General features: G+C 46.7%; 1 protein-coding gene across 1 annotated transcript; it reads left to right on the forward strand.

The window, feature by feature from the left end:
• Nucleotides 1-1,762: 1,762 nt before the first annotated feature.
• LOC142245444 (uncharacterized) lies at nucleotides 1,763-27,410 on the forward strand. Its single transcript, XM_075318154.1, has 3 exons — nucleotides 1,763-1,864; nucleotides 8,853-8,961; nucleotides 24,367-27,410. Exons 2-3 carry the CDS (start codon nucleotides 8,901-8,903, stop codon nucleotides 26,622-26,624), a joined length of 2,319 nt encoding a protein of 772 aa, XP_075174269.1. The 5' UTR covers nucleotides 1,763-1,864; nucleotides 8,853-8,900; the 3' UTR covers nucleotides 26,625-27,410.

Genomic DNA, 27,410 nt, shown 5'->3' on the forward strand with positions numbered 1-27,410 from the left:
CGCACCCCAGCCTCGCAGCCCCTCGCACCCCAGCCTCGCAGCCCCTCGCACCCCAGCCTCGCAGCCCCTCTCACTCCAGCCTCACACAGCCCCTCTCACTCCAGCCTCACACAGCCCCTCTCACTCCAGCCTCGCACAGCCCCTCTCACTCCAGCCTCGCACAGCCCCTCTCACTCCAGCCTCGCACAGCCCCTCTCACTCCAGCCTCGCACAGCCCCTCTCACTCCAGCCTCGCACAGCCCCTCTCACTCCAGCCTCGCACAGCCCCTCTCACTCCAGCCTCGCACAGCCCCTCTCACTCCAGCCTCGCACAGCCCCTCTCACTCCAGCCTCGCACAGCCCCTCTCACTCCAGCCTCGCACAGCCCCTCTCACTCCAGCCTCGCACAGCCCCTCTCACTCCAGCCTCGCACAGCCCCTCTCACTCCAGCCTCGCACAGCCCCTCTCACTCCAGCCTCGCACAGCCCCTCTCACTCCAGCCTCGCACAGCCCCTCTCTTCAGCCTCGCACAGCCCCTCTCTTCAGCCTCGCACAGCCCCTCTCTTCAGCCTCGCACAGCCCCTCTCTTCAGCCTCGCACAGCCCCTCTCTTCAGCCTCGCACAGCCCCTCTCTTCAGCCTCGCACAGCCCCTCTCTTCAGCCTCGCACAGCCCCTCTCTTCAGCCTCGCACAGCCCCTCTCTTCAGCCTCGCACAGCCCCTCTCTTCAGCCTCGCACAGCCCCTCTCTTCAGCCTCGCACAGCCCCTCTCTTCAGCCTCGCACAGCCCCTCTCTTCAGCCTCGCACAGCCCCTCTCTTCAGCCTCGCACAGCCCCTCTCTTCAGCCTCGCACAGCCCCTCTCTTCAGCCTCGCACAGCCCCTCTCTTCAGCCTCACACAGCCCCTCTCTTCAGCCTCACACAGCCCCTCTCTTCAGCCTCACACAGCCCCTCTCTTCAGCCTCACACAGCCCCTCTCTTCAGCCTCACACAGCCCCTCTCTTCAGCCTCACACAGCCCCTCTCTTCAGCCTCACACAGCCCCTCTCCTCAGCCTCACACAGCCCCTCTCCTCAGCCTCACACAGCCCCTCTCCTCAGCCTCACACAGCCCCTCTCCTCAGCCTCACACAGCCCCTCTCCTCAGCCTCACACAGCCCTTCTCCTCAGCCTCACACAGCCCCTCTCTTCAGCCTCACACAGCCCCTCTCTTCAGCCTCACACAGCCCTTCTCCTCAGCCTCACACAGCCCCTCTCTTCAGCCTCACACAGCCCCTCTCTTCAGCCTCACACAGCCCTTCTCTTCAGCCTCACACAGCCCTTCTCCTCAGCCTCACACAGCCCCTCTCTTCAGCCTCACACAGCCCTTCTCCTCAGCCTCACACAGCCCTTCTCCTCAGCCTCACACAGCCCTTCTCCTCAGCCTCACACAGCCCTTCTCCTCAGCCTCACACAGCCCTTCTCCTCAGCCTCACACAGCCCTTCTCCTCAGCCTCACACAGCCCTTCTCCTCAGCCTCACACAGCCCCTCTCTTCAGCCTCACACAGCCCTTCTCCTCAGCCTCACACAGCCCCTCTCTTCAGCCTCACACAGCCCTTCTCCTCAGCCTCACACAGCCCTTCTCCTCAGCCTCACACAGCCCCTCTCTTCAGCCTCACACAGCCCCTCTCTTCAGCCCCTCACCCCAGCCTCAACCCGCTCCTCCTCACTGTGATCTCTGCAGTCTGAGTCTCCACAGCACTGTGCTTTTGGACTCCGCCTACTTCCTGTGACGTCACCCCCCCTTCCCGGCGGCAGCTCCTCGGTAGACGTCGAGAGTCGAGACTATTCCAGAGCGGGAAGCAGCAGCACGTGACGAAGACAGGACACTGCTGAGAGGAGATCAGGGTACAGGGCATACATGGGGTGCGGTCTGTATATGGGGGATACATGGGGTGCGGGCTGTATATGGGGGTATATAGGGTGTGGTCTGTATATGGGATGTGGGTTGTATATGGCCCTCAGGCTTTATATGGTGGTACATGGGGTGTGGGCTGTAAAGGGGGGTATAGGGGGGTATATGGGGTGCGGGCTGTATAGGGGGGTATATGGGGTGCGGGTTGTATAGGGGGGTATATGGGGTGCGGGTTGTATAGGGGGGTATATGGGGTGCGGGCTGTATAAGGGGGTATATGGGGTGCGGGTTGTATAGGGGGGTATATGGGGTGCGGGCTGTATAGGGGGGTATATGGGGTGCGGGCTGTATAGGGGGGTATATGGGGTGCGGGCTGTATAGGGGGGTATATGGGGTGCGGGCTGTATAGGGGGGTATATGGGGTGCGGGCTGTATAGGGGGGTATATGGGGTGCGGGCTGTATAGGGGGGTATATGGGGTGCGGGCTGTATAGAAGGGTATATGGGGTGCGGGCTGTATAGGGGGTTATATGGGGTGCGGGCTGTATAGGGGGTTATATGGGGTGCGGGCTGTATAGGGGGGTATATGGGGTGCGGGCTGTATATGGGGGTATATGGGGTGCGGGCTGTATATGGAGGTATATGGGGTGTGGGCTCTATACGGGGGTGCAGACTGTTGTATTACATTTTTGTTTGGGTGGGAGGATCGGTGGCAAAATATCTCATGGCTTCTTCCCTGATCTTTTCTGACCTTACCAACACCCCTGACAGCCCCTATGGTAAATGTATTGGCTCTGGTCCACTTGCGATTTTCATGTGCGAGTGCGATTCGATTAAAAGTCGGATCGCACTCGCACCAGTGTTAAGCTATGAGACAGTGTCCTCGTGCTTAATTTTCTACGGCACGAATCGTGCTCTCAGTGCAATTGCAGCATGCTGCGTTTTGCACCGAGTCTTGGCTCACGCGTGTGTAAAATCGCACTGCACTCGCATGTTATGCGAGTGCAGTGCACGGAGAGACAGATAACGGAGGAGATGGGAGAAAGTGCTCCCTCCATCTTCTCCGCTCCTTTGATGCGATCGCATTATAGTCGCATGACCCTCAGCTGACACCCGCAGCAGAGGGTCATTAGCATATTGTTTCCGATGCTATCGCATCGGAAGCGGTGTGCAAGTGGACAAGAGCCCTAAGTGGTATATACGGTACTGGATCTCGGCTCTCACATCTCATATTGGTCTGCAAATATTTTAATAGGTCATCTGTGCATCATGTTCAATTTATACAATAAAAAGGGACAGGAGTCATGGGAAGTGACATTGCATTGTAATAGGATTCCTGTGACTGTTATTTTCTCATTGTGTCTGGGAATTAGATTTCCTTGAAGTTCCACATCACAATCCAGAGGTGCAGGGAGAACATCAACAGGAAAAGCCATAAAATGCAGTTATCCTGATCCCTCCCCTGGAGGTGACTTTACTGGATGGGGGGATGAGCAACAAAGGATGAGACAGGTCTTTACAAACAAATGGAAGACTAAGGCTATGTGCACACACTGCGTCTTTTTGACGCTGCGTTTTTGTGCGTTTTTGGCCGCTAAAAACGCACCTGCGTCGAAAAAACGCGGCAAAAAACGCACGCGTTTTGCCGCGATTTGGTGCATTTTTTTGCTGCGTTTTGCTGCGTTTTTGCTCACTGCGTCCTTATGCGTTTTTTATCAGTGAACAAAAAAAAAAAAGGTCTGATGTCATTTCCTTCTTCTCCACTAGTGTATGCAGAAGAGCAGACAGCTGCAGAACTACAAGGCTCAGCATCCTCCATCCAATAGTGTATGCAGGAGAGCAGACAGCAGCTGTCGAACTACAAGGCTCAGCATCCTCCATCCAATAGTGTATGCAGGAGAGCAGACAGCAGCTGTCGAACTACAAGGCTCAGCATCCTCCTTCCAGGACTGTATGCAGGATTTCTTTGCCCCCCCCAAAAAAAAAAATGACGTGGGCTTCGCCATATTTTTGTATGCTAGCCGGGTACAGCAGGCAGGTACGGGCTGCCCCCAACCCCCAGCTGCCTATTTGTACCCGGCTGGGAACCAAAAATATAGGGAAGCCCTTTTTTTTTAAATTATTTCATGAATTTCATGAAATAATTTAAAAAAAAAATGACGTGGGCTTCGCCCAATTTTTGAGTCCAGCCGGGTACAACTAGGCAGCTGGGGATTGGAATCCACAGTGCAGGGTGCCCATGCTTTCTGGGCACCCCCGCTGTGAATTGCAGTCCCGCAGCCACCCCAGAAAATGGCGCTTTCATAGAAGCGCCATCTTCTGGCGCTGTATCCAACTCTTCCGGCTGCCCTGGTGACGGGTGGCTCGCCGGGTAATAATGGGGTTAGGGCTAGCTGTATATTATCAGCTGGCCCTAAGCCCGAAATTCATGGTGTCACGCCAATATTAGACATGGCCACCATGAATTTCTAGTAAAGATAAAAAAAAACACAACACAGAAAAATATTTTTATTAGAAATAAAACACAACACAATTAGTGACTCCATCTTTATTGAAATAAAGAACCCCCCTCCTCAGTAATCCTGGGTCAGGGTCCCGCGCCGTCCAATCAGGATCCAATATCATCTGATCGGTTTGCTGGAAGGCAAAGCGATCAGATGATGTGTCAGGATCAAGTGCCTGAATCCCATCACACATCAGCTGATTGTATAAAAGCCGATTATACAATCAGCAGATGCATCGGTGCAAAAAAAAAATAATAATACTCACTTATGTGCTGATTACCGGCAGCTCCTGGAGCGATGGGGCGGGAGTCTGATCCTGTCCGATCGCTGCAGCAGCTGCCGGTAATCAGGGATGAAGTCTCCTGACGCATCCGCTGATACCGGCCGGGCGCCCGCGTCACCGCGATACTTACGATCACCTGATGCGTCAGGTGACTGCATCAGGTGATCCATCGCCAGGTCCTGCATCCGTCGGAGCTTTCCCGGCCATCTGCACACAGCCGGAGCGGGGGTGGCGATACCGTGAGAGGATCTGGGAGCGGGCATGGCACCGGGAGGCTGCAGACAGGTGAGTATAACTTTTTTTTTTTTTTTCTACTGTTAACTTTTGTTTTCGCAGCCGCTTCCATCTCCTGCCCAGACATGGCGCCGCACGGCAGCATACATGCCCAGGACGGGAGGTGGAAGCGACGGTGACGGTACCGGGAGGATTCACGCTTCTGTGTATACTGACAGAAGGAATCCTCTTCCTGTACATGTCACTTTACTACCCACCTCCTGCGTTTATAGCTGCGTTTTTGGTCTTAGAAACGCACCAAAACGCAGCTATTTGCGTTTCTCATTGCGTCTTTCAACATCCCATAGAACTCAATGGATGAAAAGCGCAGTGAAAAACGCAGGAATAATTGACATGCTGCGTTTTTGTGGTCACCACAAAAACGCAGCTGAAAAAAAACGCTGTGTGGGGACAGCAAAAATGAAAACTCATAGACTTTGCTGGGGAAGCAAAGTCATGCAGTTTTGAGGCCAAAAACGCACCCGAAAAACGCGCAAAAACGCCGAGAAAAACGCACCGTGTGCACATAGCCTAAAGGTGGCTTTACACACTGCAACATCGCAAACGACATCGCTGTAACGTCACCGGTTTTGTGACGTAATAGCGACCTCCCCAGCGACATTGCAGTGTGTGAAACACATCAGCGACCTGGCCCCTGCTGGGAAGTTGCTGATCGCTACAAATAGTTCAGGACCATTCTTTGGTCCTTTGTTTCCCGCTGTGCAGCATGATCGCTAGAAAGTTTCAGTGTGTAAAGGGGACTTTACAGCGACTTTGTTAGCGACTTCCCTTTCAAAAAGCTGCTTTACAACGTCCCCAATGACTAGCTAGGTCGTTCTGCAGGTCCGGATCGCTGTTGCGTCATTGGCCAGGTTTGCCTTTTTGACAGCTCACCAGCGACTCACCAGAGACTTTGTAGCGATCCCGGCCAGGTTGGGATCGCTGGTGGGATCGCTGAAAGTCTCAGTGTGTAAAGGGGCCTTTATTTCTGCCTCCCTCTCCCATACCCCTACTCACAAGGATAGTGTGAGAAAACATATGGACACACGGAGGGTGGTTGTAACCCAAAATGAAAACCAGTAGAAAAATCTAATACTGGTTGTCGGCCGTAGCGCCCCTTGTGGGTAGGGACTGGAGTTGGATGCGAGACGACTATGCAGTCTAGTGTGGCAGATCCGAGAGCGTCGCTACTGCCTGTTCCTGGGAGGACGTGGAACAGGACGGGGACTGGATTGACTCTCACAGATGTCTCCGTTGGGCTAGGCCGGGCAGTGGCAGGAGGACAGGGAGCATCCACAATAATAACAGCTGAGGTGAACTTAGAGGAAATGCGGCTGTTGGTGTTTGATACTAATGAAGCGTACTATGAGATGTGCCCACTACTTCTCGTGTAAAGTTGCCTTCCAGAAACTGTGTAGTAAAGAACTGTTGCGTAAAGGCCACTTTACACACTGCGATATCGGTACCGATATCGCTAGTGTGGGTACCCGCCCCCATCTGTTGTGCGAAACGGGCAAATCGCTGCCCGTGGCGCACAACATCGCCCAGAGCAGTCACACATACTTACCTTCCCTTCGACGTCGCTGTGACCGGCGAACCGCCTCCTTTCTAAGGGGGGCGGTCCGTGCGGCGTCACAGCGACGTCACAGCAGCGTCACTGAACCGCCGCCCAATAGCGGCGGAGATGAGCGGGACGTAACATCCCGCCCACCTCCTTCCTTCCGCATTGTGGCCGGGAGGCAGGTAGGGGAGCTTCCTTGGTACTGCGGCGTCACACGCAGCGTTGTGTGCTTCCGCAGCAACGAAGAACAACATCGTTACTGCTGCAGTAACGATAATCGAGAATGGACCCCCATGTCACCAATGTGCGATTTTGCACTTTTTTGCGACGATGCAAAATCGCTCATAGGTGTCACACGCAACGGCATCGCTAATGCGGCAGGATGTGCGTCACGAATTCCGTGACCCCAACGACTTAGCATTAGCGTTGTCGTAGTGTGTAAAGCCCCCTTAAGGCTCAGCACACACGGCGAGTAATACGGAGAGAGTGGAATGTGATAAAAATCGCATTCCACTCGGACCAATATTACTCTATGGGACCACTCCTATGAGCGATTGTTTTCTCAGACCTAATCGGACCGAGAAAACAGTCGCAGCATTCTGCGGGTGGAATGCGATCCTGTTTCACTCCCACCCATACAAGTTTATGGGGCGAGAGAAACATCGCATTGCACTCACGTTACATAGGTGTAACGCGAGAGCTGTGCAATTCTTACATCAGTTGGCAATGGAGGAGATGGGGAGATAAATCCCTCCCCTCTGCAGCGCTGGCTCTCCCCTCTGCAGCTGTGGTCTGATCACACGATCGGACCACAGTCACATGACACTCAGCTCCCACTGGGGTGCGAGCGTGAGCCGAGTGTCATGCAAGGACTCTCAGTAATCACTGTGTGGCCTCAGCCTAAGGCCTAAGCCACACGGCGAGAAAATCGGTGCGAGTGGAGTGCGATAAAACATCGCATTCCCCTCGGACCAATTCTAGCCTGTGTGTCAGCACACATGAGCAATTATTTTCTCAGCCCTAATCGGACCGAGAAAACAATCGCAGCATGCTGCGATTGTAAGCAGAGACTCTTTCTCTCGCACCTATTCAAGTGAATGGGGCGAGAGAAAAATCGCACTGCACTTGCGGTACACCGGTGTACTGGGAGTGCAGTGCGAGAATGGCAATAGCCGACTACGGAGGAGAGAGGGATAGAAATCCCTCCCTCCCCTCCTGAGAGCCAGCCCGCCCCCCGCAGCTGAGGTCTGCTCGCAGGGTCGGACCTCAGATGTACGCACACTCGTATGACACTCTGCTCCTGCTGTGCTGCCAGCACAAGCCAAGTCTCATGCGAGCATCGCAGTAGTGCCCCGTGTGGCCCCAGCCTAATAAGAACTCAGTCTCCGTTTCCTCCACGATTCGGTCCTGGCCTGCCCAAGACAGTGGCAAGAAGCGTCCCTCCTGAGAGGAATGAACAGCACCGCACCTCTCCACACACCCAGCCAGGACCACAACAGTTTTCCTCTGAAGTGGGGCCAGGTCGCCTATCGGAAGGAAGCCTTTGCCTGTGACTACCGCCTACTGGCCCCACTTCACATTATCACAGTAGGGGCTGGGGCACAGACAGCACTGGGAGATCATAGACATCACAAGAGCACACAGCACTGGGGGTGGCACACAGCACTGTGGGGGAAGGCATGTTCAGGATGGTGGGACGGGAGCCCAACATGTGCTAACCCTGCCCACAAAGTAAGTTCTCAGCGCGAGGACCTAAATGTTTGCCCACGCAGCGTTCATTAATGAATGCTGCGTGCGCATCCTCGCAGTGTACATGGGGATTTAAAGGGATGGCATCCAGCATATTGCGGCTGCCAGCCTGAGCGCTTCGGTCCCCAGCAATCTGCCTGGGGGCCACAGAAAAGGTCCCCACCCCTGACTTAGACCATACTGAGCTGCAAATATAAATAAAAAAGGAACAGATCTGTCTAACAGCAAATTAATAGCACTTAAAAAAATGTTTCGGACACCATTAAACAAGATAATACTATATACCCAAAAACTACAACATTGCCAAACAAAACAATTCACATTTGATAAAAAAAAATGTTAGGGTATCTGAAAAGTCAAGACAAAATAATGAAAGACATCACTTTGTCGTAATGTGGTACATTTATCGGACCCTGCTCCAGAGACGCCTGCTTCTACCACTAGGTGCCGCTGTACTGACTCTCAGGGCAGCACTGGTGATATAGGAGGTGGTGATGTTTTTTGCAATTGGCGGCTCAGTTGCCACACGAGAGTCTAATAAAAGCATCCATCTAGAACATTCCACAAGAGTTTTCCTTCTGTTTGTGACTTTTCCATTTATTATTTTCACAGTTTTGAAATCGAGGCAAATATCCGAGGAAGATTCATCTTGAAGCCATAATGGAGAAAGGAGAAAGGGGTGTGTGGGGAGATGAACGGCGCAAAGAGGAGGATCCTACAGGTAATCGCTCCGGCAAGGAGTAATGACTAGTGATGGCCGGACCCGCAGATACCCGGGATCGGCAGATGCAACCAGGTCTATAGGGACCTGAATCAGGCGCTTTAAAATGGTGATAGAAGAGATAGGGGGATTAGAGCAAGCACACTATACTTACCAGTCTCCCACATGGCTGTAACGCTACTTCCAGGGCCGCTCATTATCCTTCATACATATGCACTGCTTTCCTTGTCCACTGGTTGTCCCGGTGTCTGTGATTGGTTGCAGTCATACTGCGCCCCCCACCCTGTGTGACCGCATATCTGACTGCTTTCAATCACAGATGCTGTGTGAGTGCCTAGATTAGTGTAAAAATAAATAAAATTGGCTTAGGGTCCCCCCATATTAGGATACGTAGCACAGATAAAGCATACGGCTGCAGCACCCAGCTGTGTGCTTATCTTGGCTTTGTAACAAAATAAGAAGGACCGCATGCGGCTTTTTATAATTAAATAAATATTTTTTTAAAAATCGGCATGCGGTCCCCCTCAATTTTGATACCCAGCCATGATATAGCCGACAGCTGGGAGCTGGTATTCTCAGGCTGGACCTCCAGCCTAAAAATAACAGCCTGCAGCCATCCAGGATTGTCGCATCCTTTAGAGGAGCAATCCCAGCACCTTACCCAACTCATCCCAATTGCTCTGGTGTGGTGGCAATTGGGGTAATAAGGGTTTAATGACAGCTCAGCTGCTGCTAAGCCCTAGAGGCATCTATGTGACTCTCCTTCCCCCATTACTAATGTGTAAGTGAAAAGGAATAAACACAAAACACCAAAAAATCCTTTATTTGAAAGAAAATACACCCTCTTTCACAATTTATTAACCCCCAAAACACCCTGTTCTGAAGTAATCCACACAATATCCCACAAGGAACATGACCACACACTGTGGGCTTTAGGCAAAGACTGAGTTGCAACGATGAACAGTGACATCACTCAAATTATTTGCGGTCACAGCTGGAGGTTCCCACTGTATCTCAGTGCCGTTATACCTGCTATAGCAAAATCCTGCTGGTTAGTTCACTTAAAGGGAACCTGTCATCAGAAATTTAGCTATAAAGCTAAAAGTTCCCCCCTCTGCAGCTCCTGGGCTGCATTCTAGGAAGCTTCCTATAGTTTTTTTGGCACCTTTTATACCAAAATAAACACTTTGTAAACTGGTACCTTTTCGTATGCAAATTTCTAAAATCTTCCATGGGGGCGGGCTGCCTGGGGTCTGTTGCTGTCCTCCTGCCGATTTACGCCGCCCCCGAACGCTGAATTTCAAAAGCTCAGGACGCCGCCCCTGGGTGCCCGTGGTCCCGCGCATGCGCTGTTCCACTGTAGCGGTGCACGTGTGACCGCTAGTGACGCTTTGCGCGGGCACGAGGTTATGGGCGGCGCTGTGAGTGTCATCAGTAAGTGCCGCCCATAACCTCGTGACCGCACTTTCCCCTATGACTCCAGCGTTATGCGCAAGCGCTCGCTGGCTTGATGCCCGGACGTCCCCTCCTTCCCATCCTGCTCAGCAGCAGGAAATAGATGGGAGGAGCGGACGGAGCAGGAGAGCTTAGGTTACGCGGAGACACGGCGAGCATCAGAGCGACGTAAACAGTAAAAAAAAACCATGTAAAATCAGTCACACATTGTCATCTGTAACGTCAAAAGCACTAAACCTTTTTTTTTTTTTGTCTCCAACTCGCTGACTCTCCCTCTGTTTCTATATCTCTACCTTCACACTCTTTTTTTCTGTTTTTCTCACTCCGTTTGACTCTGTATTTGTCTATTTCTCTTTATATATCCCTCTCTTTCTCTCTATCCCTCTATATTTCTATTTCTTTCTCTGTCTTTGTCTCTCTCTCTCTGTTTCACTGTTTGCATTTCTCTGTTTATTTCTCTCTATTTCTCTATTATTTTTCTCTATCTCTCTCTATCCCTCTCTTTCTTTCCCCCTCTTTTTCCCCCTCTTTTTTCCCCCCTATTTTTCCCCCCTCTTTCTCTATCCACTGCTTTTCCCCACTCTTTTTTCCCCTCTAATTTTTTTCCATCTCACTCTGTTGCACTCTTTGCATTTCTCTGTTTATTTCTCGTCTTTCACTTTATTTCTCTCTATTTCTCTCTATCCCTCTCTATTTTTTTTCTCTTTCTCTATCCCCCTCTAACACCTCTTTTTACCTCTCTTTATCACTGTTTCACTATTTGCATTTATTTCTATGTCCATTTCTCTCTCTTTTTCTCTATCCCTCTCTCTATCACTCTCTTTTTCTCTCTATCCCTCTATTTCGCTATCTTACTCTATCCCTCTCTTTCTATTTCTCTTTCTTTTTCTCTCACTCCATTTCACTCTTTGTATTTCACTGTCTATTTCTCTTTCTCTGTCTTTAAATCTATCCCTCTCTTTCTATATTTTTTTTTCTTTCTCTGTCCCTCTCTATATATATCCATCTATCTCTCTCTCATTCTGGTTTTCTCTATTTTTCTCTCTCACTCTGTTTCACTCTTTGTATTTATGTCTGTTTATTTCGTTCTCAATCTATTCGTCTGTTTCGTGCAATTTCTATTTCTCTCGTTTTTCCTGTCTCTTTTTTTATTTCTTTCTCTTTTTCTCTCTCCCTCTGTTTCACTCTGTTTTTATTTCTTTGTTTTTTTCTCTATCCTTCTGGCTATCCCTCGCTTTCTGTATATCTTGCCCTTTATTTGTCTGTCTCTCTCTTTGTCTCTATTGCTCTCTTTATCTCACTATTTTTCTTTATTTCTCTTTCTATGTTGCTCTCTCTGTCTCTCTATTTCTATCTCTCTTTCTATCTCTGTTTCTTTCTCCCTCTCTATATATTGTTAAATTCATGTCTCTTATTCTCTCTCTCTTTCTCTCTATCTCTATTTCTCTCGCTCTTTCTCTCTGTCTCTTTCCCTCTCTATCTGTCTATATCTCTCCCTGGCTCTATTTCTCTTTCTCTGTCGCTCTCTATGTCTGTATTTCTTTCTCTCTCTGTCGCTCTGTGTCTCTTTCTCCCTCCCTCTTTTTATAGTCATGTCTCTCTCTCTCTTTCTCTTTTTCGATGTCCCTCCTCTCTCTTTATCTTTGTCTATCTCTCTTCCTTTCTCCCTCTCTATCGCTGTCTATATCTTTCTCTCTCTCTTTCTCTATATTTCTCTCACTATCTCGCTCTATTTCTCTTTCTCTTTGTCACTCTCTCGGTCTTGTCGATATTGTCCTGGATTAACCTCTGAGGCTTGGGAGTAATAAAGATGGCAATCAGGGATGTATGTGTGTTTTTTCTTTCAAATAAAATTTTTAAAAAAAGTGTTTTCTTTTCTTTATTACCAAACGGAGGTTCATAATGGCCGTGTCTACACAGGCATGACATTATGAACCTCGGGCTTAGTGCCAGTTTGCAGAAAACTGGCATTAACCCCGTATTACCCAGCCAGCCAAATGCATCAGGGCAGCTGGATGAGCCTCGGTACAGCACCTGAGAATGGCGCTTCACAACGGAGCCGCCATTTTCAGGGGCAGCTGAGGACTGTTTTTCTCAGCGGGAGGGGCAGAGAATGCTTCAGCCTTATCCCGCTGAGAAGCACAGCCCTCAGTAGCTCGCTTGCATCGGGCTGGACAGTGAAAATACAGCGGAGCACATTTTTTTTTTTTTTAAAAAAGAATTGTGAAAAAAGACCTGGGATCCTGTTTTGCCAGCTAAAAGCAAGCAGCCTGTAACTAGCTGCTTTTAGCTGGCAATCCAGAGTCCGGACACAACACGACTACACTGCCACTACTCTACACTACAAAATGGTGAAACTTCCTCTTTCTATATTTATCTATGGCTATCACTATTTATTTCTATTTCACTTTCTCTTTGGCGCTCTATCTCTATTTCTGTCTATGTGTGTCTCTGTCTCTGTCTCTCTTTGTGTGTCTGTGTGTGTCTCTCTGTCTCTGTGTCTCTCTGTCTGTCTCTCTGTGTCTCTGTCTCTGTGTGTCTGTCTCTCTGTGTGTCTCTCTGTGTCTGTCTCTCTATCATTTTATCTGTATATTGACGGCAAAGTAGCGGAAGGCAAGTTTGTTACATTGCAAGCAGAAGAGAAGAACAGAAGAGAAGAAAAGAGAAAAGTCAAATAAAAATAAATACACAATTATAAGCACATATACGCCAAGAAATAATAAAATATTAATGTTATTGCACATCTCTCCTTTTTGTTAGATCTATCCTTCATATTTATCCCTCTCAACCTGTATCTACACCTATATGTCTCTCTACATCTGTCTATATTTCTCGCTCTCTATATATGTCTGTTACCTTCTATATTTCTTTCTATCTTTCTCTCTCTGTTGCGCTCTTTCTCCCTCTCTATCTATCTTTATATTCATGTCTCTTTTTCTCTCGCTCTGTCTTTCTATCTTTCTCTATTTCTCTATTTCTCTGTCGCTCTTTCTCTATCGCTCTCTATATTTCTCTCGCTTCTTGTCTCTCTATCTGTCTCTCTTTCTCCCTCTCTCTCTCCGTCTCAATTTATCTCTCTCTTTCTCTCTCTTTTTCTCTGTCTATCACTATTTCTCTCTCTCTCTCTATTTCTATTTCTCTTTCGCCATCTTTCTTTATCTTTGTTGCTCTCTCTCTATTTCTTTCTCTCTCACTCTCTCTGTCGCTTTCTCCCTCTCTTTGTATATTCATTTCTTTCTTGTTTTCTCTCTATCGCTCTCTCTTTCTCTCTATCTTTCTCTCTTTCTCTGTCGCTCACTATTTCTCTTTATTTCTCTTTGTCAATCTTTGTTTATCTTTGTCGCTCTTTCTCTGTTTCCCTCTCTCTATTTATCTCTCTCTCTTTCTACCTCGATCTCTTTTTATATTTATTTCTCTTTATCTTTCTCTCTTTTCGCGCATTTTGATAGAAACCAAAGTAAAGGCATAAGGCTGGTATTTTCACACTGGGGAGCCCCACGTTATGGGGAGCCACCCACCCTGATAATTTCAGCCATCAGGCGCACGGAATTGCCGCATCCATTAGATGCCACAGTCCTGGGATTTTACCAGGCTCATCCCCAAATGCTCTGTTGCGGTGGCAAGAACGGAAATAAGGAGTTAATGGAAGTAGACCATAGCTGCCATCAAGTCCTAGGTTAATCATGGCAGGCGTCTTCCCGAGATACCTTTCATTATTAACCTGTAAGTTACATAAAATAAAAACACACATCCCAAGAAAAACTTCATTTTGAGTAAAAAACCAAAAAAAAAACAAGACCTCTTTAACCACTTTATAAACAACCAAAAACCAGGCCAGGTCCGGCGTAATCCACACGACGTTACACGACGCTCTCAGATATGTTACATGAAGCTGACAGGAGCGTTCACAAACCATACCACTCGGTCAGCTTCACGCAGCAACTTAAGTGAGCCGCACGATCAACGATGACGTCAGTCACGTGACACGCGGCCACTGCTTCATCCTCCACCTGTGACAGCAAGTCGCCCGAGTGACTTAAGTGAGCTGCGCGATTGGCGATGATGTCACAGGTGAGTTGCGGTTTCCGGTGGAGGACTCCAGCTGGCCTCGGGTAAGCTGAGCAACGGCATCGCTGATCACTTATGGGGATCTGCGGCCAGCGTTGAGTATTTTACGGGTGACCGATAATCAGGACGAGACACACAAACTGAGTTTGGGGATGACAATGAAGTCGGGTGAAGTTCATCCCAGTTCATTCTCATCGCGCGACTCGGTCTGCTGACAGCGGGCATGTAGCAGAGGTAAATGACGTTGGACCGCACTGTCAAAAATGTTAGCAAAATGCATGCACAACGTATGCAAAATGTTTCCCAAATGCATGCATTTTAGATACATTTTTTTTTAAAACGCAGTGTTTACAGTTCTGAGGGTGCGTTAGTTTTCACCCGGCTCATAACGTAAGGTGCCCACATACCCTAAGGGGTACTTTACACGTTGCGACATCAATAGCATTTGCTATCGATGTCCAGCGCGATAGCACCCGCCCCCATCGTACATGCAATATCTTGTGATTGCTGCCGTAGCAAAAAAAAAAATCGCTACGGCAGCGTCACACGCACATACCTGGTCGGCGAAGACGCTGTGACTGGCGACCAATCCCTCCTTCAAGGGGGAGATGTGTTTGGCGGCACAGCAACGTCAGCGCGATGTCACTAGGCGGCCACCCAATAGAAGTGGAGGGGAGGATATGAAGGGGACATGACATCCCGCCCACCTCGTTCCTTCCACATTTATGGTGGATGAAGGTAAGGAGATGTTTGTCGTTACTGCGGTGTCACACACAGCGATGTGTGACACCGCAGGAGCGACAAACAACATCATATCTCATGATGTAGCGACATTATTGAAATGTACGACGTTACACAGATCAGCGATTTTGAACGCTTCTGTGTTCATTCATCATCGAACTTAGGATTTACACGTTGCTATGTCGCTACCGGTGCCGGATGTGCGTCACTAACGCCGTGACCCCGACGATATATCGGTAGGGATGGCGCAACATGTAAAGTACCCCTAAAGCCCGCTTTACACGATACGATATCGCTACAGCGATGTCGTTGGGGTCACGCAATTTGTGACGCACATCCGTCCACTGTAGCGATCTCGTTGTGTGTGACTCCTGTGAGCAATTTTGAATCTTCGCCAAAAAATTCAATATCGCTCATCGGTGACATGGGGGTCCTCTGCCAATTATCGTTTCTATGGCTTGGGCGAAGTTGTTCCTTGTTCCTGCAGCAGCACACATCGCTACGTGTGACGACGCAGAAACGAGGAACCTCACCTTACCTGCTTCCCGCCAGCAATGATGAAGGAAGGTGGTGGGCGGGATGTTCGTCACGCTCACCTCCGCCCCTCCGCTTTGATTTGGCGGCTGCTTCGTGACGTCGCGGTGACGCCGATCGAAGCGTCCCCTTAGAAAGGAGGCGTTTCGACAGTCATAGGCAGGTATGTTTGTGTGACGCTGCCATAGCGATACTGTTCACTACGGCAGCGATCACAACATATCGGCCTTACGATGGGGGCGGATGCTATCACGCTACACATCGCTAGCATCGGCTAGCGATGTCGCAGCGTGTAAAGCGGCCTTAACTCTCCGTTTCAGTGTGTATCTCCTTGTCCCTCTCTCTCTATATCTAGCTCTTTCTCTGTCTGTATCTCTCTCTTTATTTGTTTGTCTCTATATCGATCTCATAATATATCTCTCTCTATATCTAACTATTTTTATATGTATTTCTCTACATCTAACTTTCTATATATCTCTCTTTATCTATCTGTTTATAACTAACTATCTCAAACGCTCTATTTATCTCTGTAGAGCTATCGTTTTATCTGCCTATAGCTGAGAAATGACCAGAACACAAGCTCTGAAAATACCAGCATAACATAGGAATAGTTAAAACTAAACTATAAATAAATACAAAAGTTATTATCACATATACGTAAGACACCCTAAAAACATAATTATTTGTAGCCATCTGTTTAATTTTGTGATATCCCTTTTAAAAAGTTTTTGATATTTTTATTTTGAATAAATAATTGATATATCCATTCTAAGTTTGAAATAATTTTTTTAATTCTATAATTGTAGAAACAGAATGGCTAACATTCGAAAGGATGACATACAGAACGTGGCAAGTAGTCATTACCGGACCCTTATTTTTTTTTTTTTTTGGTTGTGTTTAGGCAAACTTTGGATTAAAGGCCATGTCTCACTAAGCAACATCGCTAGCAACATCGCTGCTGAGGCACGATTTTTGTGATGCAACAGCGACCTTGCTAGCGATGTTGCTGTGTGTGACATCCAGCAACAACCTGGCCCCTGCTGTGAGGTCGCCGGTTGTTGCTGAATGTCCGTGAGCATTTTTTAGTTGTTGCTCTCACGCGGTGAAGCACACATCGCTGTGTGTGACAACAAGAGAGCAACAACTGAATGTGCAGGCAGCAGGGAGCCAGCTTCTTCGGACGCTGGTAACCAAGGTAAACATCGGGTAACCATCCTGGTTACCCGATATTTATTTTGGTTACTAGCGTCCGCCGCTCTCACGCTGCCTGTGCCGGCTGCCTGCTCCCTGCACACGTATAGCCGTAGTACACATCTGGTAATTAACCTGATGTGTACTCTGGCTAGGAGTGCAGAGAGCCAGCGCTAAGCGGTGTGCTCTTACACTACCAGTGCCGGCTCCCTGCTCCCTGCACAAGTACCTGGAGTACACATCGGGTAATTAACCCGATGTGTACTCTGGCTAGGAGTGCAGGGAGCAGAGACCCGGCACTGGCAGCGTTAGGCTATGTGCCCACGCTGCGGATTTACCGCGGATTTTGCCGCGGATTTGCCGAAAATCTGCAGCAGCGGCACTTCCAAGCCATTTCAATGGCATTTTGGAAATGCTGTGCCCATGCTGCGGATTTTTCCGCGGCGGATTTGCCGTGGATTTTGATCCGGAAAAATCTGCAGCATGTCAATTATTGTTGCGGATTTTTCCCATGCAAGTCAATGCAAGGTGTAAAATCCGCAAGAAATCCGCAGGTCTGTTCTCCCACAGGCTCTTTTTCCTGTGGATTTGGTGCGGATTTGGCAAACAAATCCGCAGGAAGTGATGTAGGATAGTTCAGGAAGAGGAAGTTTCACCATTTTGTAGTGTAGAGTAGTGGCAGTGTAGTCGTGTTGTGTCCGGACTCTGGATTGCCAGCTAAAAGCAGCTAGTTACAGGCTGCTTGCTTTTAGCTGGCAAAACAGGATCCCAGGTCTTTTTTCACAATTCTTTTTAAAAAAAAAAAAAAAAAAAGTGCTCCGCTGTATTTTCACTGCCCAGCCCGATGCAAGCGAGCAACTGAGAGCTGTGCTTCTCAGCGGGATAAGGCTGAAGCATTCTCTGCCCCTCCCGCTGAGAAAAACAGTCCTCAGCTGCCCCTGAAAATGGCGGCTCCGTTGTGAAGCGCCATTCTCAGGTGCTGTACCGAGGCTCATCCAGCTGCCCTGATGCATTTGGCTGGCTGGGTAATACGGGGTTAATGCCAGTTTTCTGCAAACTGGCACTAAGCCCGAGGTTCATAATATCATGCCTGTGTAGACACGGCCATTATGAACCTCCGTTTGGTAATAAAGAAAAGAAAACACTTCTTTAAAAAATTTTATTTGAAAGAAAAACACACATACATCCCTGATTGCCATCTTTATTACTCCCAAGCCTCAGAGGTTAATCCAGGACAATATCGACAAGACCGAGAGAGTGACAAAGAGAAAGAGAAATAGAGCGAGATAGTGAGAGAAATATAGAGAAAGAGAGAGAGAAAGATATAGACAGCGATAGAGAGGGAGAAAGGAAGAGAGATAGACAAAGATAAAGAGAGAGGAGGGATATCGAGAAAGAGAGAGAGACATGACTATAAAAAGAGGGAGGGAGAAAGAGACACAGAGCGACAGAGAGAGAAAGAAATACAGACATAGAGAGCGACAGAGAAAGAGAAATAGAGCCAGGGAGAGATATAGACAGATAGAGAGGGAAAGAGACAGAGAGAAAGAGCGAGAGAAATAGAGATAGAGAGAAAGAGAGAGAGAATAAGAGACATGAATTTAACAATATATAGAGAGGGAGAAAGAAACAGAAATAGAAAGAGAGATAGAAATAGAGAGACAGAGAGAGCAACATAGAAAGAGAAATAAAGAAAAATAGTGAGATAAAGAGAGCAATAGAGACAAAGAGAGAGACAGACAAATAAAGGGCAAGATATACAGAAAGCGAGGGATAGCCAGAAGGATAGAGAAAAAAACAAAGAAATAAAAACAGAGTGAAACAGAGGGAGAGAGAAAAAGAGAAAGAAATAAAAAAAGAGACAGAAAAAACGAGAGAAATAGAAATTGCATGAAACAGACGAATAGATTGAGAACGAAATAAACAGACATAAATACAAAGAGTGAAACAGAGTGAGAGAGAAAAATAGAGAAAACCAGAATGAGAGAGAGATAGATGGATATATATAGAGAGGGACAGAGAAAGAAAAAAAAATATAGAAAGAGAGGGATAGATTTAAAGACAGAGAAAGAGAAATAGACAGTGAAATACAAAGAGTGAAATGGAGTGAGAGAAAAAGAAAGAGAAATAGAAAGAGAGGGATAGAGTAAGATAGCGAAATAGAGGGATAGAGAGAAAAAGAGAGGGATAGAGAGAGGGATAGAGAAAAAGAGAGAGAGAAATGGACATAGAAATAAATGCAAATAGTGAAACAGAGTGATAAAGAGAGGTAAAAAGAGGTGTTAGAGGGGGATAGAGAAAGAGAAAAAAAAGAGAGAGGGATAGAGAGAAATAGAGTGAAAGAGGAGAAATAAACAGAAATGCAAAGAGTGCAACAGAGTGAGATGGAAAAAAATGAGAGGGGAAAAAAGAGTGGGGAAAAGCAGTGGATAGAGAAAGAGGGGGGAAAAATAGGGGGGAAAAAGAGGGGGAAAGAAAGAGAGGGATAGAGAGAGATAGAGAAAAATAATAGAGAAATAGAGAGAAATAAACAGAGAAATGCAAACAGTGAAACAGAGAGAGAGACAAAGACAGAGAAAGAAATAGAAATATAGAGGGATAGAGAGAAAGAGAGGGATATATAAAGAGAAATAGACAAATACAGAGTCAAACGGAGTGAGAAAAACAGAAACAAAGAGTGTGAAGGTAGAGATATAGAAACAGAGGGAGAGTCAGCGAGTTGGAGACAAAAAAAAAAAAAGGTTTAGTGCTTTTGACGTTACAGATGACAATGTGTGACTGATTTTACATGTTTTTTTTTACTGTTTACGTCGCTCTGATGCTCGCCGTGTCTCCCCGTAACCTAAGCTCTCCTGCTCCGTCCGCTCCTCCCATCTATTTCCTGCTGCTGAGCAGGATGGGAAGGAGGGGACGTCTGGGCATCAGGCCAGCGAGCGCTTGCGCATAACGCTGGAGTCATAGGGGAAAGTGCGGTCACGAGGTTATGGGCGGCACTTACTGATGACACTCACAGCGCCGCCCATAACCTCGTGCCCGCGCAAAGCGTCACTAGCGGTCACACGTGCACGCAGTAAACGGCACTGCTTCAGTGGAACAGCGCATGCGCGGGACCACGGGCACCCAGGGGCGGCGTCCTGAGCTTTTGAAATTCAGCGTTCGGGGGCGGCGTAAATCTGCAGGAGGACAGCAACGGACCCCAGGCAGCCCGCCCCCATGGAAGATTTTAGAAATTTGCATATGAAAAGGTACCAGTTTACAAAGTGTTTATTTTGGTATAAAAGGTGCCAAAAAACTATAGGAAGCTTCCTAGAATGCAGCCCAGGAGCTGCAGAGGGGGGAACTTTTAGCTTTATAGCTAAATTTCTGATGACAGGTTCCCTTTAAAAAAAAAAACAAAGAAAACCTAAAACAAACAGTTTTAAGGTACCGTATTTTTCGGCCTATAAGACGCACTTTTTTTCCCCCCAAATGTTGGGGGAAAGTGGGGGGTGCATCTTATAGTCTGAATGTAGGGCTGAGGGGAATGAGGGTGGAGCGGGTCATCGGGGGCACAAGCAGGCTGTAGCAGCCTGCCATGACCATGTGGGCCCGCTCATTACATATGCATGCCCATCCCCCCGCCCATGTCAGCGCTGAAGCCAACGCTGACAGGTGGGCGGGGACGCGCGCATAGTAAAGAGCCGGTCCGCATGATCACCCCTGGCAACTACAGCCTGGAGTGATCATGAGTGGCTGTATTCACTGCTCCCCGCGCGTCATTATCAGCGCAGGGTGCAGTGAATCAGTAAACTCGCCCGTCACCGTTCCCCTGCAGCTTCGTGATGTCTTCCTGTCTGTGCCGGTCAGCTGATCTTTGTAGAGAGCGGTGAGCACAGCGATGACGTCATCGCTGTGCGCGCCGCTAGTGTCCACACAGATCAGCTGACCGGCACAGACAGGAAGACATCGCGATGCTGCAGGGGAATGGCACCACACAAGTCAGCGACACTGCTGCTGTGACAGAAAGGAAGATGATCGATGTTGCAGGGAGTGAGGAAAGGGGATTATAAACGTTTATTTTTTTTTTCTGTGCCATAGGATACAGGCCATATACCAGGATGGGGGTATATTATGAGCAGGATGCTGGTATATGAGCACAATGGGGGCATATAGCAGGATGGGAGTATATGAGCAGGATGGCTGGGGGTATATGAGCAGGATGGGGGTATAGGAGCAGGATCATATACATGGCAGGAGGATCATTACCAGGATGGGGTACCTTAGTAGAGAATTTGGGGACATTACCTCCATAACAGTGTCAGCAGCAGATCTTCGTCCCATAACACTGTGTCATGACCACATTTTTTGCTTAAAATTTTATTTTCCTCCTCTAAAACCAGGGTGTGTCTTATAGTCCGGTGCGTCTTATAGTCCGAAAAATACGGTAATTGCCTCATAGTTTGTCACGGCATGACTTCACCTGTTGTGCCTGGTCCAAGAATTCACCTTGTGAGCTGCTTAGCACAGGGAGAACACCAAATTAACGCTACAATGCAGGGCCCTGGCGCTAGGGAGAGGGGAATGGGGTCACCTCCCAGCATTTACGTGAGGCTGATCCCTGCACTCCCTCACGTCTCTAGACAAGTCCTTCCCTCCACATGATGATCACGTGCTTAAGCTCTCACTGACTCTGAAATCACCCTGACAAGTGAAGGCCAATAAGACGCTAGTCTTGTCACTGCAATTAGACAACATGAGCTAAGGCTGCTTTACACGCTGCGATCTCGCTAGCGAGATGGCTAGCGTGCGTACCCGCCCCCATCGGTTATGCGTCACGGGCAAATCGCTGCCCGTGGCGCGCAACATCGCTCGGACCCGTCACACATACTTACCTGCCTAGCAACGTCGCTGTGACCGGCAAACCACCTCCTTTCTAAGGACCTCCTTCACTAAGCGACCGCCCAATCAAAGCGGGGGGCGGAGATAAGCGGGACGAACATCCCGCTCACCTCCTTCCTCATTGCTAGCGGGACGCAGGTAAGGTGAGGTTCCTCATTCCTGCGGTGTCACACATAGCGATGTGTGCTGCCGCAGGAACGACGAACAACATCGTACCTGCAGTAGCAACGATAATTGGGAATAGGGGAGCATGTCAACGATTAGCGATTTTGAACGATTTTGCGACCTTTTCCGATCGCACGTAGGTGTCACACGTAATGACATCGCTAACGAGGCCGGATGTGCGTCACGAATTCCTTTACCCCAACGACATCGCTTTAGCGATGTCGCTGCGTGTAAAGCGGCCTGTAGGAAAGACAAACAGGAGGAAAGACACAACAAATAACACTGCAGCCGGGAACTTCAGCTGCAACTGAAGTGACACCTCAGCTTTCTTCAGGAACTGGCTCCTTCCAAGTGGACAGTATAGGTATGAGCTATAGCCGACATAGGAAGGCGTGAGGAAGAAGATTTTTATAGCAGAAGGGAGTGGTTGCAGTTGAGATTACAAATACCTGTTAGATCACTGTAGCATACAAGTGAACCTTAACCTTTTCACTGCCTGAAGGAAATTAAATACACTCCAACTCTGCAAACGACAAGCAGACAGAAGCAGATCTGCGATCAACAACACACTGTGACCTTCTGATCCCAGATCCCCTCTGAGGTCACATCAGGTTGTGGCACACTCATGACATAGTCACAGCCAGGACTAGATAAGAGAAAGCAGAAAATTACTTGCGTTTATCCATCCTTATGTGTGCTGTAATGCCATCGCTTCCTAATACATGAACATGTGGCTCCTCCACCCTTCACTGTGCAACTTGAGGTAGTCACCGAGGCGGTGCAAGGAGCTGTAACAGGCACTGCTCAGAGAGAGAGAGATGTCTGATACAAGGGGCTGCTGATAAGTCTTTGGCTTTGTGATCTTTTTTTGTTTCCATGGCAACGAATGTTACATCACATGAAAGCCTTATGTGTGTAATATGTTTTCAAACTTTTGTGTTTGTTGCTTATGGCAACAGTGTTCTACGCACGCGGAGTTTAATGCGTTATTCACAGCAACTGAGAGCAGAGGAGTGGTAAAATTCTTGTTTCTGCAAAGGAAGTCCGCGAAGGATATTCATGGTGATATGTCGCAGACATTGGGGGATCAATGCCCTTCATATTCCACAGTTAAGAATTGGGTTGCCAAATTTAAAATGGGCCACTTCATTACCAATGATGAGAAACGTCCTGCACAACTGAGAGTGGTTGTTGATTTTGTTGTTGTTTTTGGAGATCGTCGATGCTGTACTCAACCTCATACTGGAGAATCCACAAATTTCAGGTAAAGTTACAGCAGACATCATGGAGATTTCCCGTGAACATGTTTGTGTCACTCATTATCCATGACCATTTGGACATGAAGCTATTAAAAACTTCCTGGATCGACTGGTCACTATGGATGAGACCTGGATTTATTTGTATGACCCTGAAAACAAAGAGAAGTCAAAAGAGTGGAGGCACAGTGGTTCTCCTTGTCCAAAGACGTTTAGGCTGCAAAAATCAGCCACTAAGGTGATGGCATCTGTGTTCTGGGATAAGGAGGGTGTGCTGCTAGTGGACAACCTTCAAAAGGTGTCCACCATCAATGCAAGGAATTACATTGAACTTTTGGACCAACTGAAAGCAGCTCTGAAGGCCAAAAGGCGTGGCAAGCTGTCCAAAGGAATCTTGTTCCTGCAAGAGAACGCCTCCGCTCACACTGCACAAGCGACCACGGCAAAACTGACAGAGCTGGGCTTCCAGCTGGTTAACCACCCACCTTATTCACCAGATCTAGCTCCCTCCGACTATCATCTGTTTCCAAACCTGAAGAAACACCTTAAGGTACCAAATTTCACACCATTTCTGATGACACTGCTACGGATGCCTGGTTTGAGGCACAACCGAAATCCTTCTTTTTGCTAGGCTTACAGAACCAGGAATACCGATGTAAGAAGTGTGTTGACATTAGTGAAGAGTATTTGAAATAAATGTAAAGTTTCATCATCCTATCTCGTTTCTTTCTGGGTAAAGCCAAAGACTTATCAGCAGCCCCTCGTACAACCCTCTACTGTCCCTGAAGACTGAAAGCGACCGGTTGCAGGGAGAATATAACAAGTTTATTGAGGCTCATTAACTTTCATTTTGATGTATACTGATGGTTTTTCTGTTCTCTTATGCGGTTTCCTATTGCAGAACATTCTCTATTTACACAAAGGGATACGTTGCCAACAATGATTATTTTTACGCACGTATAAAATATTCGATCACTTTGATGAGTTATTAATAATATTGTTACATACAATTTCTATGACATTTTCTACTTTCTTATATTTGTAATTTTCATATTTAGATTACTTAAATTTTTAAGTTTATTTTGTTTAAAAATGAAATCCGTTTTCTTCTTGGCAGATGACTGTACCAGCAGCTCCGAAGGACATCTGATATCTTCATATTGTAAAGCAGATGATTGTAGCAACACACAAGATACATATGAAGAGCATGGAAACATCTCAAATATACTCTCAGTCCATCAAAGGAAAGAACTATCACCTGATCCTGTTAAAGAACTATCTCCTAATCCACCACAGACTGTTAAGCAAACCAATAGTGTCAGAAATGTGAAAGATCAAAGAGCGCACACAAGGTTGAAAACAATTTCATGCTCCGAATGTGAGAAATGTTTTACAGATAAAAAGAAATTTGCTTATCATTGGAGAAATCACATAGGAGTGAAGGCATTTTCATGCTCAGAATGTGGGAAATGTTTTATTAGCAAATCTCATCTTCATAGACATGAGATAAGTCACACAGGGGAGAAGCCATTTGCATGTTCAGAATGTGGGAAAAGTTTTAATATCAAATCTCATCTTCATAGACATGAGAGAATTCACACAGGGGAGAAGCCATTTTCATGTTCAGAATGTGGGAAATGTTTTAACAGCAAATCTAATCTTCTTAAACATGAAAGAATTCACACAGGGGAGAAGCCATTTTCATGTTCAGAATGTGGGAAATGTTTTAATAGCAAATCTTATCTTCTTACACATGAGAGAATTCACACAGGGAAGAAGCCATTTTCATGTTCAGAATGTGGGAAATGTTTCACAGAAAGATCTTCTCTTCTTAGACATGAGAGAATTCACACAGGAGTGAAGCCATTTTCATGTTCAGAATGTGGGAAATGTTTTACAGATAGGCCTTCTCTTCTTAGACATGAGAGAATTCACACAGGGGAGAAGCCATTTTCATGTTCAGAATGTGGGAAATGTTTTACAGGTAGGCCTTCTCTTCTTAGACATGAGAGAATTCACACAGGGGTGAAGCCATTTTCATGCTCCGAATGTGGGAAATGTTTTACAGATAAAAAGAAATTTGCTTATCATTGGAGAAATCACATAGGAGTGAAGGCATTTTCATGCTCAGAATGTGGGAAATGTTTTAATATCAAATCTCATCTTCTTAAACATGAGCAAATTCACACAGGGGAGAAGCCATTTTCATGCTCAGAATGTGGGAAATGTTTTAATAGCAAATCTAATCTTCTTTCACATGAGAGAATTCACACAGGGGAGAAGCCATTTTCATGTTCAGAATGTGGGAAATGTTTTAATAACAAATCTCATCTTCTTAAACATGAGAAAATTCACACAGGGGAGAAGCCATTTTCATGCTCAGAATGTGGGAAATGTTTTAATAGCAAATCTAGTCTTCTTTCACATGAGAGAATTCACACAGGGGAGAAGCCATTTTCATGTTCAGAATGTGGGAAATGTTTTAATAAAAAATATCATCTTCTTAAACATGAGCAAATTCACACAGGGGAGAAGCCATTTTCATGTTCAGAATGTGGGAAATGTTTTAATAACAAATCTCATCTTTTTACACATGAGAGAATTCACACAGGGGTGAAGCCATTTTCATGTTCAGAATGTGGGAAATGTTTTACAGATAGGCCTTCTCTTCTTAGACATGAGAGAATTCACACAGGGGAGAAGCCATTTTCATGTTCAGAATGTGGGAAATGTTTTACAGGTAGGCCTTCTCTTCTTAGACATGAGAGAATTCACACAGGGGTGAAGCCATTTTCATGCTCCGAATGTGGGAAATGTTTTACAGATAAAAAGAAATTTGCTTATCATTGGAGAAATCACATAGGAGTGAAGGCATTTTCATGCTCAGAATGTGGGAAATGTTTTAATATCAAATCTCATCTTCTTAAACATGAGCAAATTCACACAGGGGAGAAGCCATTTTCATGCTCAGAATGTGGGAAATGTTTTAATAGCAAATCTAATCTTCTTTCACATGAGAGAATTCACACAGGGGAGAAGCCATTTTCATGTTCAGAATGTGGGAAATGTTTTAATAGCAAAAATTATCTTCTTACACATGAGAGATTTCACACAGGGGAGAAGCCATTTTCATGCTCAGAATGTGGGAAATGTTTTAATATCAAATCTTATCTTCTTACACATGGTAGAATTCACAGAGGGGAGAAGCCATTTTCATGCTCAGAATGTGGGAAATGTTTTACAGAAAGATCTTCTCTTCTTAGACATGAGAGAATTCACACAGGGGAGAAGCCATTTTCATGCTCAGAATGTGGGAAATGTTTTAATATCAAACGTAACCTTCGTACACATGAGAAAATTCACACAGAAAAGTAATTTTCATGTTCAGAATGTGGGAAATGTTTTATTAGGAAATTACACCTTGTTAGACATCAAAGAACTCACACTGGGAAGAAGCTATTTTAAGCTCTTGGTGACTAAACCATTTTTTTTTTTTTCTGATAATGGTTTTTATTACCTGCCATGTTCTATTTTATGTTAGTCATACATTTAAGTTACTATGTTTGACTTTTATGTTTAAACCAGGGGCGGGGATTATTTGTAAATTTCTACTAACCTTCGACAGCAGCACAAAATTAGAAATGTGAAAATTACCCTCCTATATTTGATCAAGCAATTAATTAAAGGGAACCTATCAGGTCCCATATGCCTTGTAGCCTACAACCAGGGTGATGTGTGGCCTAGAAATCTCTTCCTACCCATCCCTGTATTGTAATTTTGTGTAAAATTAATTTGTAAAAAAAAAAGTTTTATAAGTTGCATGTTCCATATGTAAATGAGCAGAATGACTAGTCCCGTGGGCATTGCTTCACCCCGTCTTTTTTGCCCTCTTTCTGTGGTAACACGCCCCTGTAAGCAGAATACCATGGATTTACATGAGCGACATCACCATGAGCTCCTGAAAATCGTGCGCACTTCTTATTTGTGCAGCTTTCTTATCCGGGTGTACGCTTGTCGGATTCACAAGCGCACTGCGCGTGATCTGAAGCCTCCTGCTCTTCAGACCATGCACAAATAGAACAAACAGAGCAGTGTATATGGATTTCATCGAAGATGATATGCAACAACTTCAATAAACATATGCATAAAAGAGAAACAGAA

Source organism: Anomaloglossus baeobatrachus, chromosome 7, assembly GCF_048569485.1.
Source record: "Anomaloglossus baeobatrachus isolate aAnoBae1 chromosome 7, aAnoBae1.hap1, whole genome shotgun sequence".
Taxonomy (NCBI): Eukaryota; Metazoa; Chordata; class Amphibia; order Anura; family Aromobatidae; genus Anomaloglossus; species Anomaloglossus baeobatrachus.

Coding starts and splice junctions, on each gene's coding strand:
- LOC142245444 (XM_075318154.1), top strand. CDS start 8,901: ATGGAGAAAGGAGAAAGGGGTGTGTGGGGAGATGAACGGCGCAAAGAG. Junction 8,962..24,366: donor CAAAGAGGAGGATCCTACAG/GTAATCGCTCCG, acceptor TCTTCTTGGCAG/ATGACTGTACCAGCAGCTCC.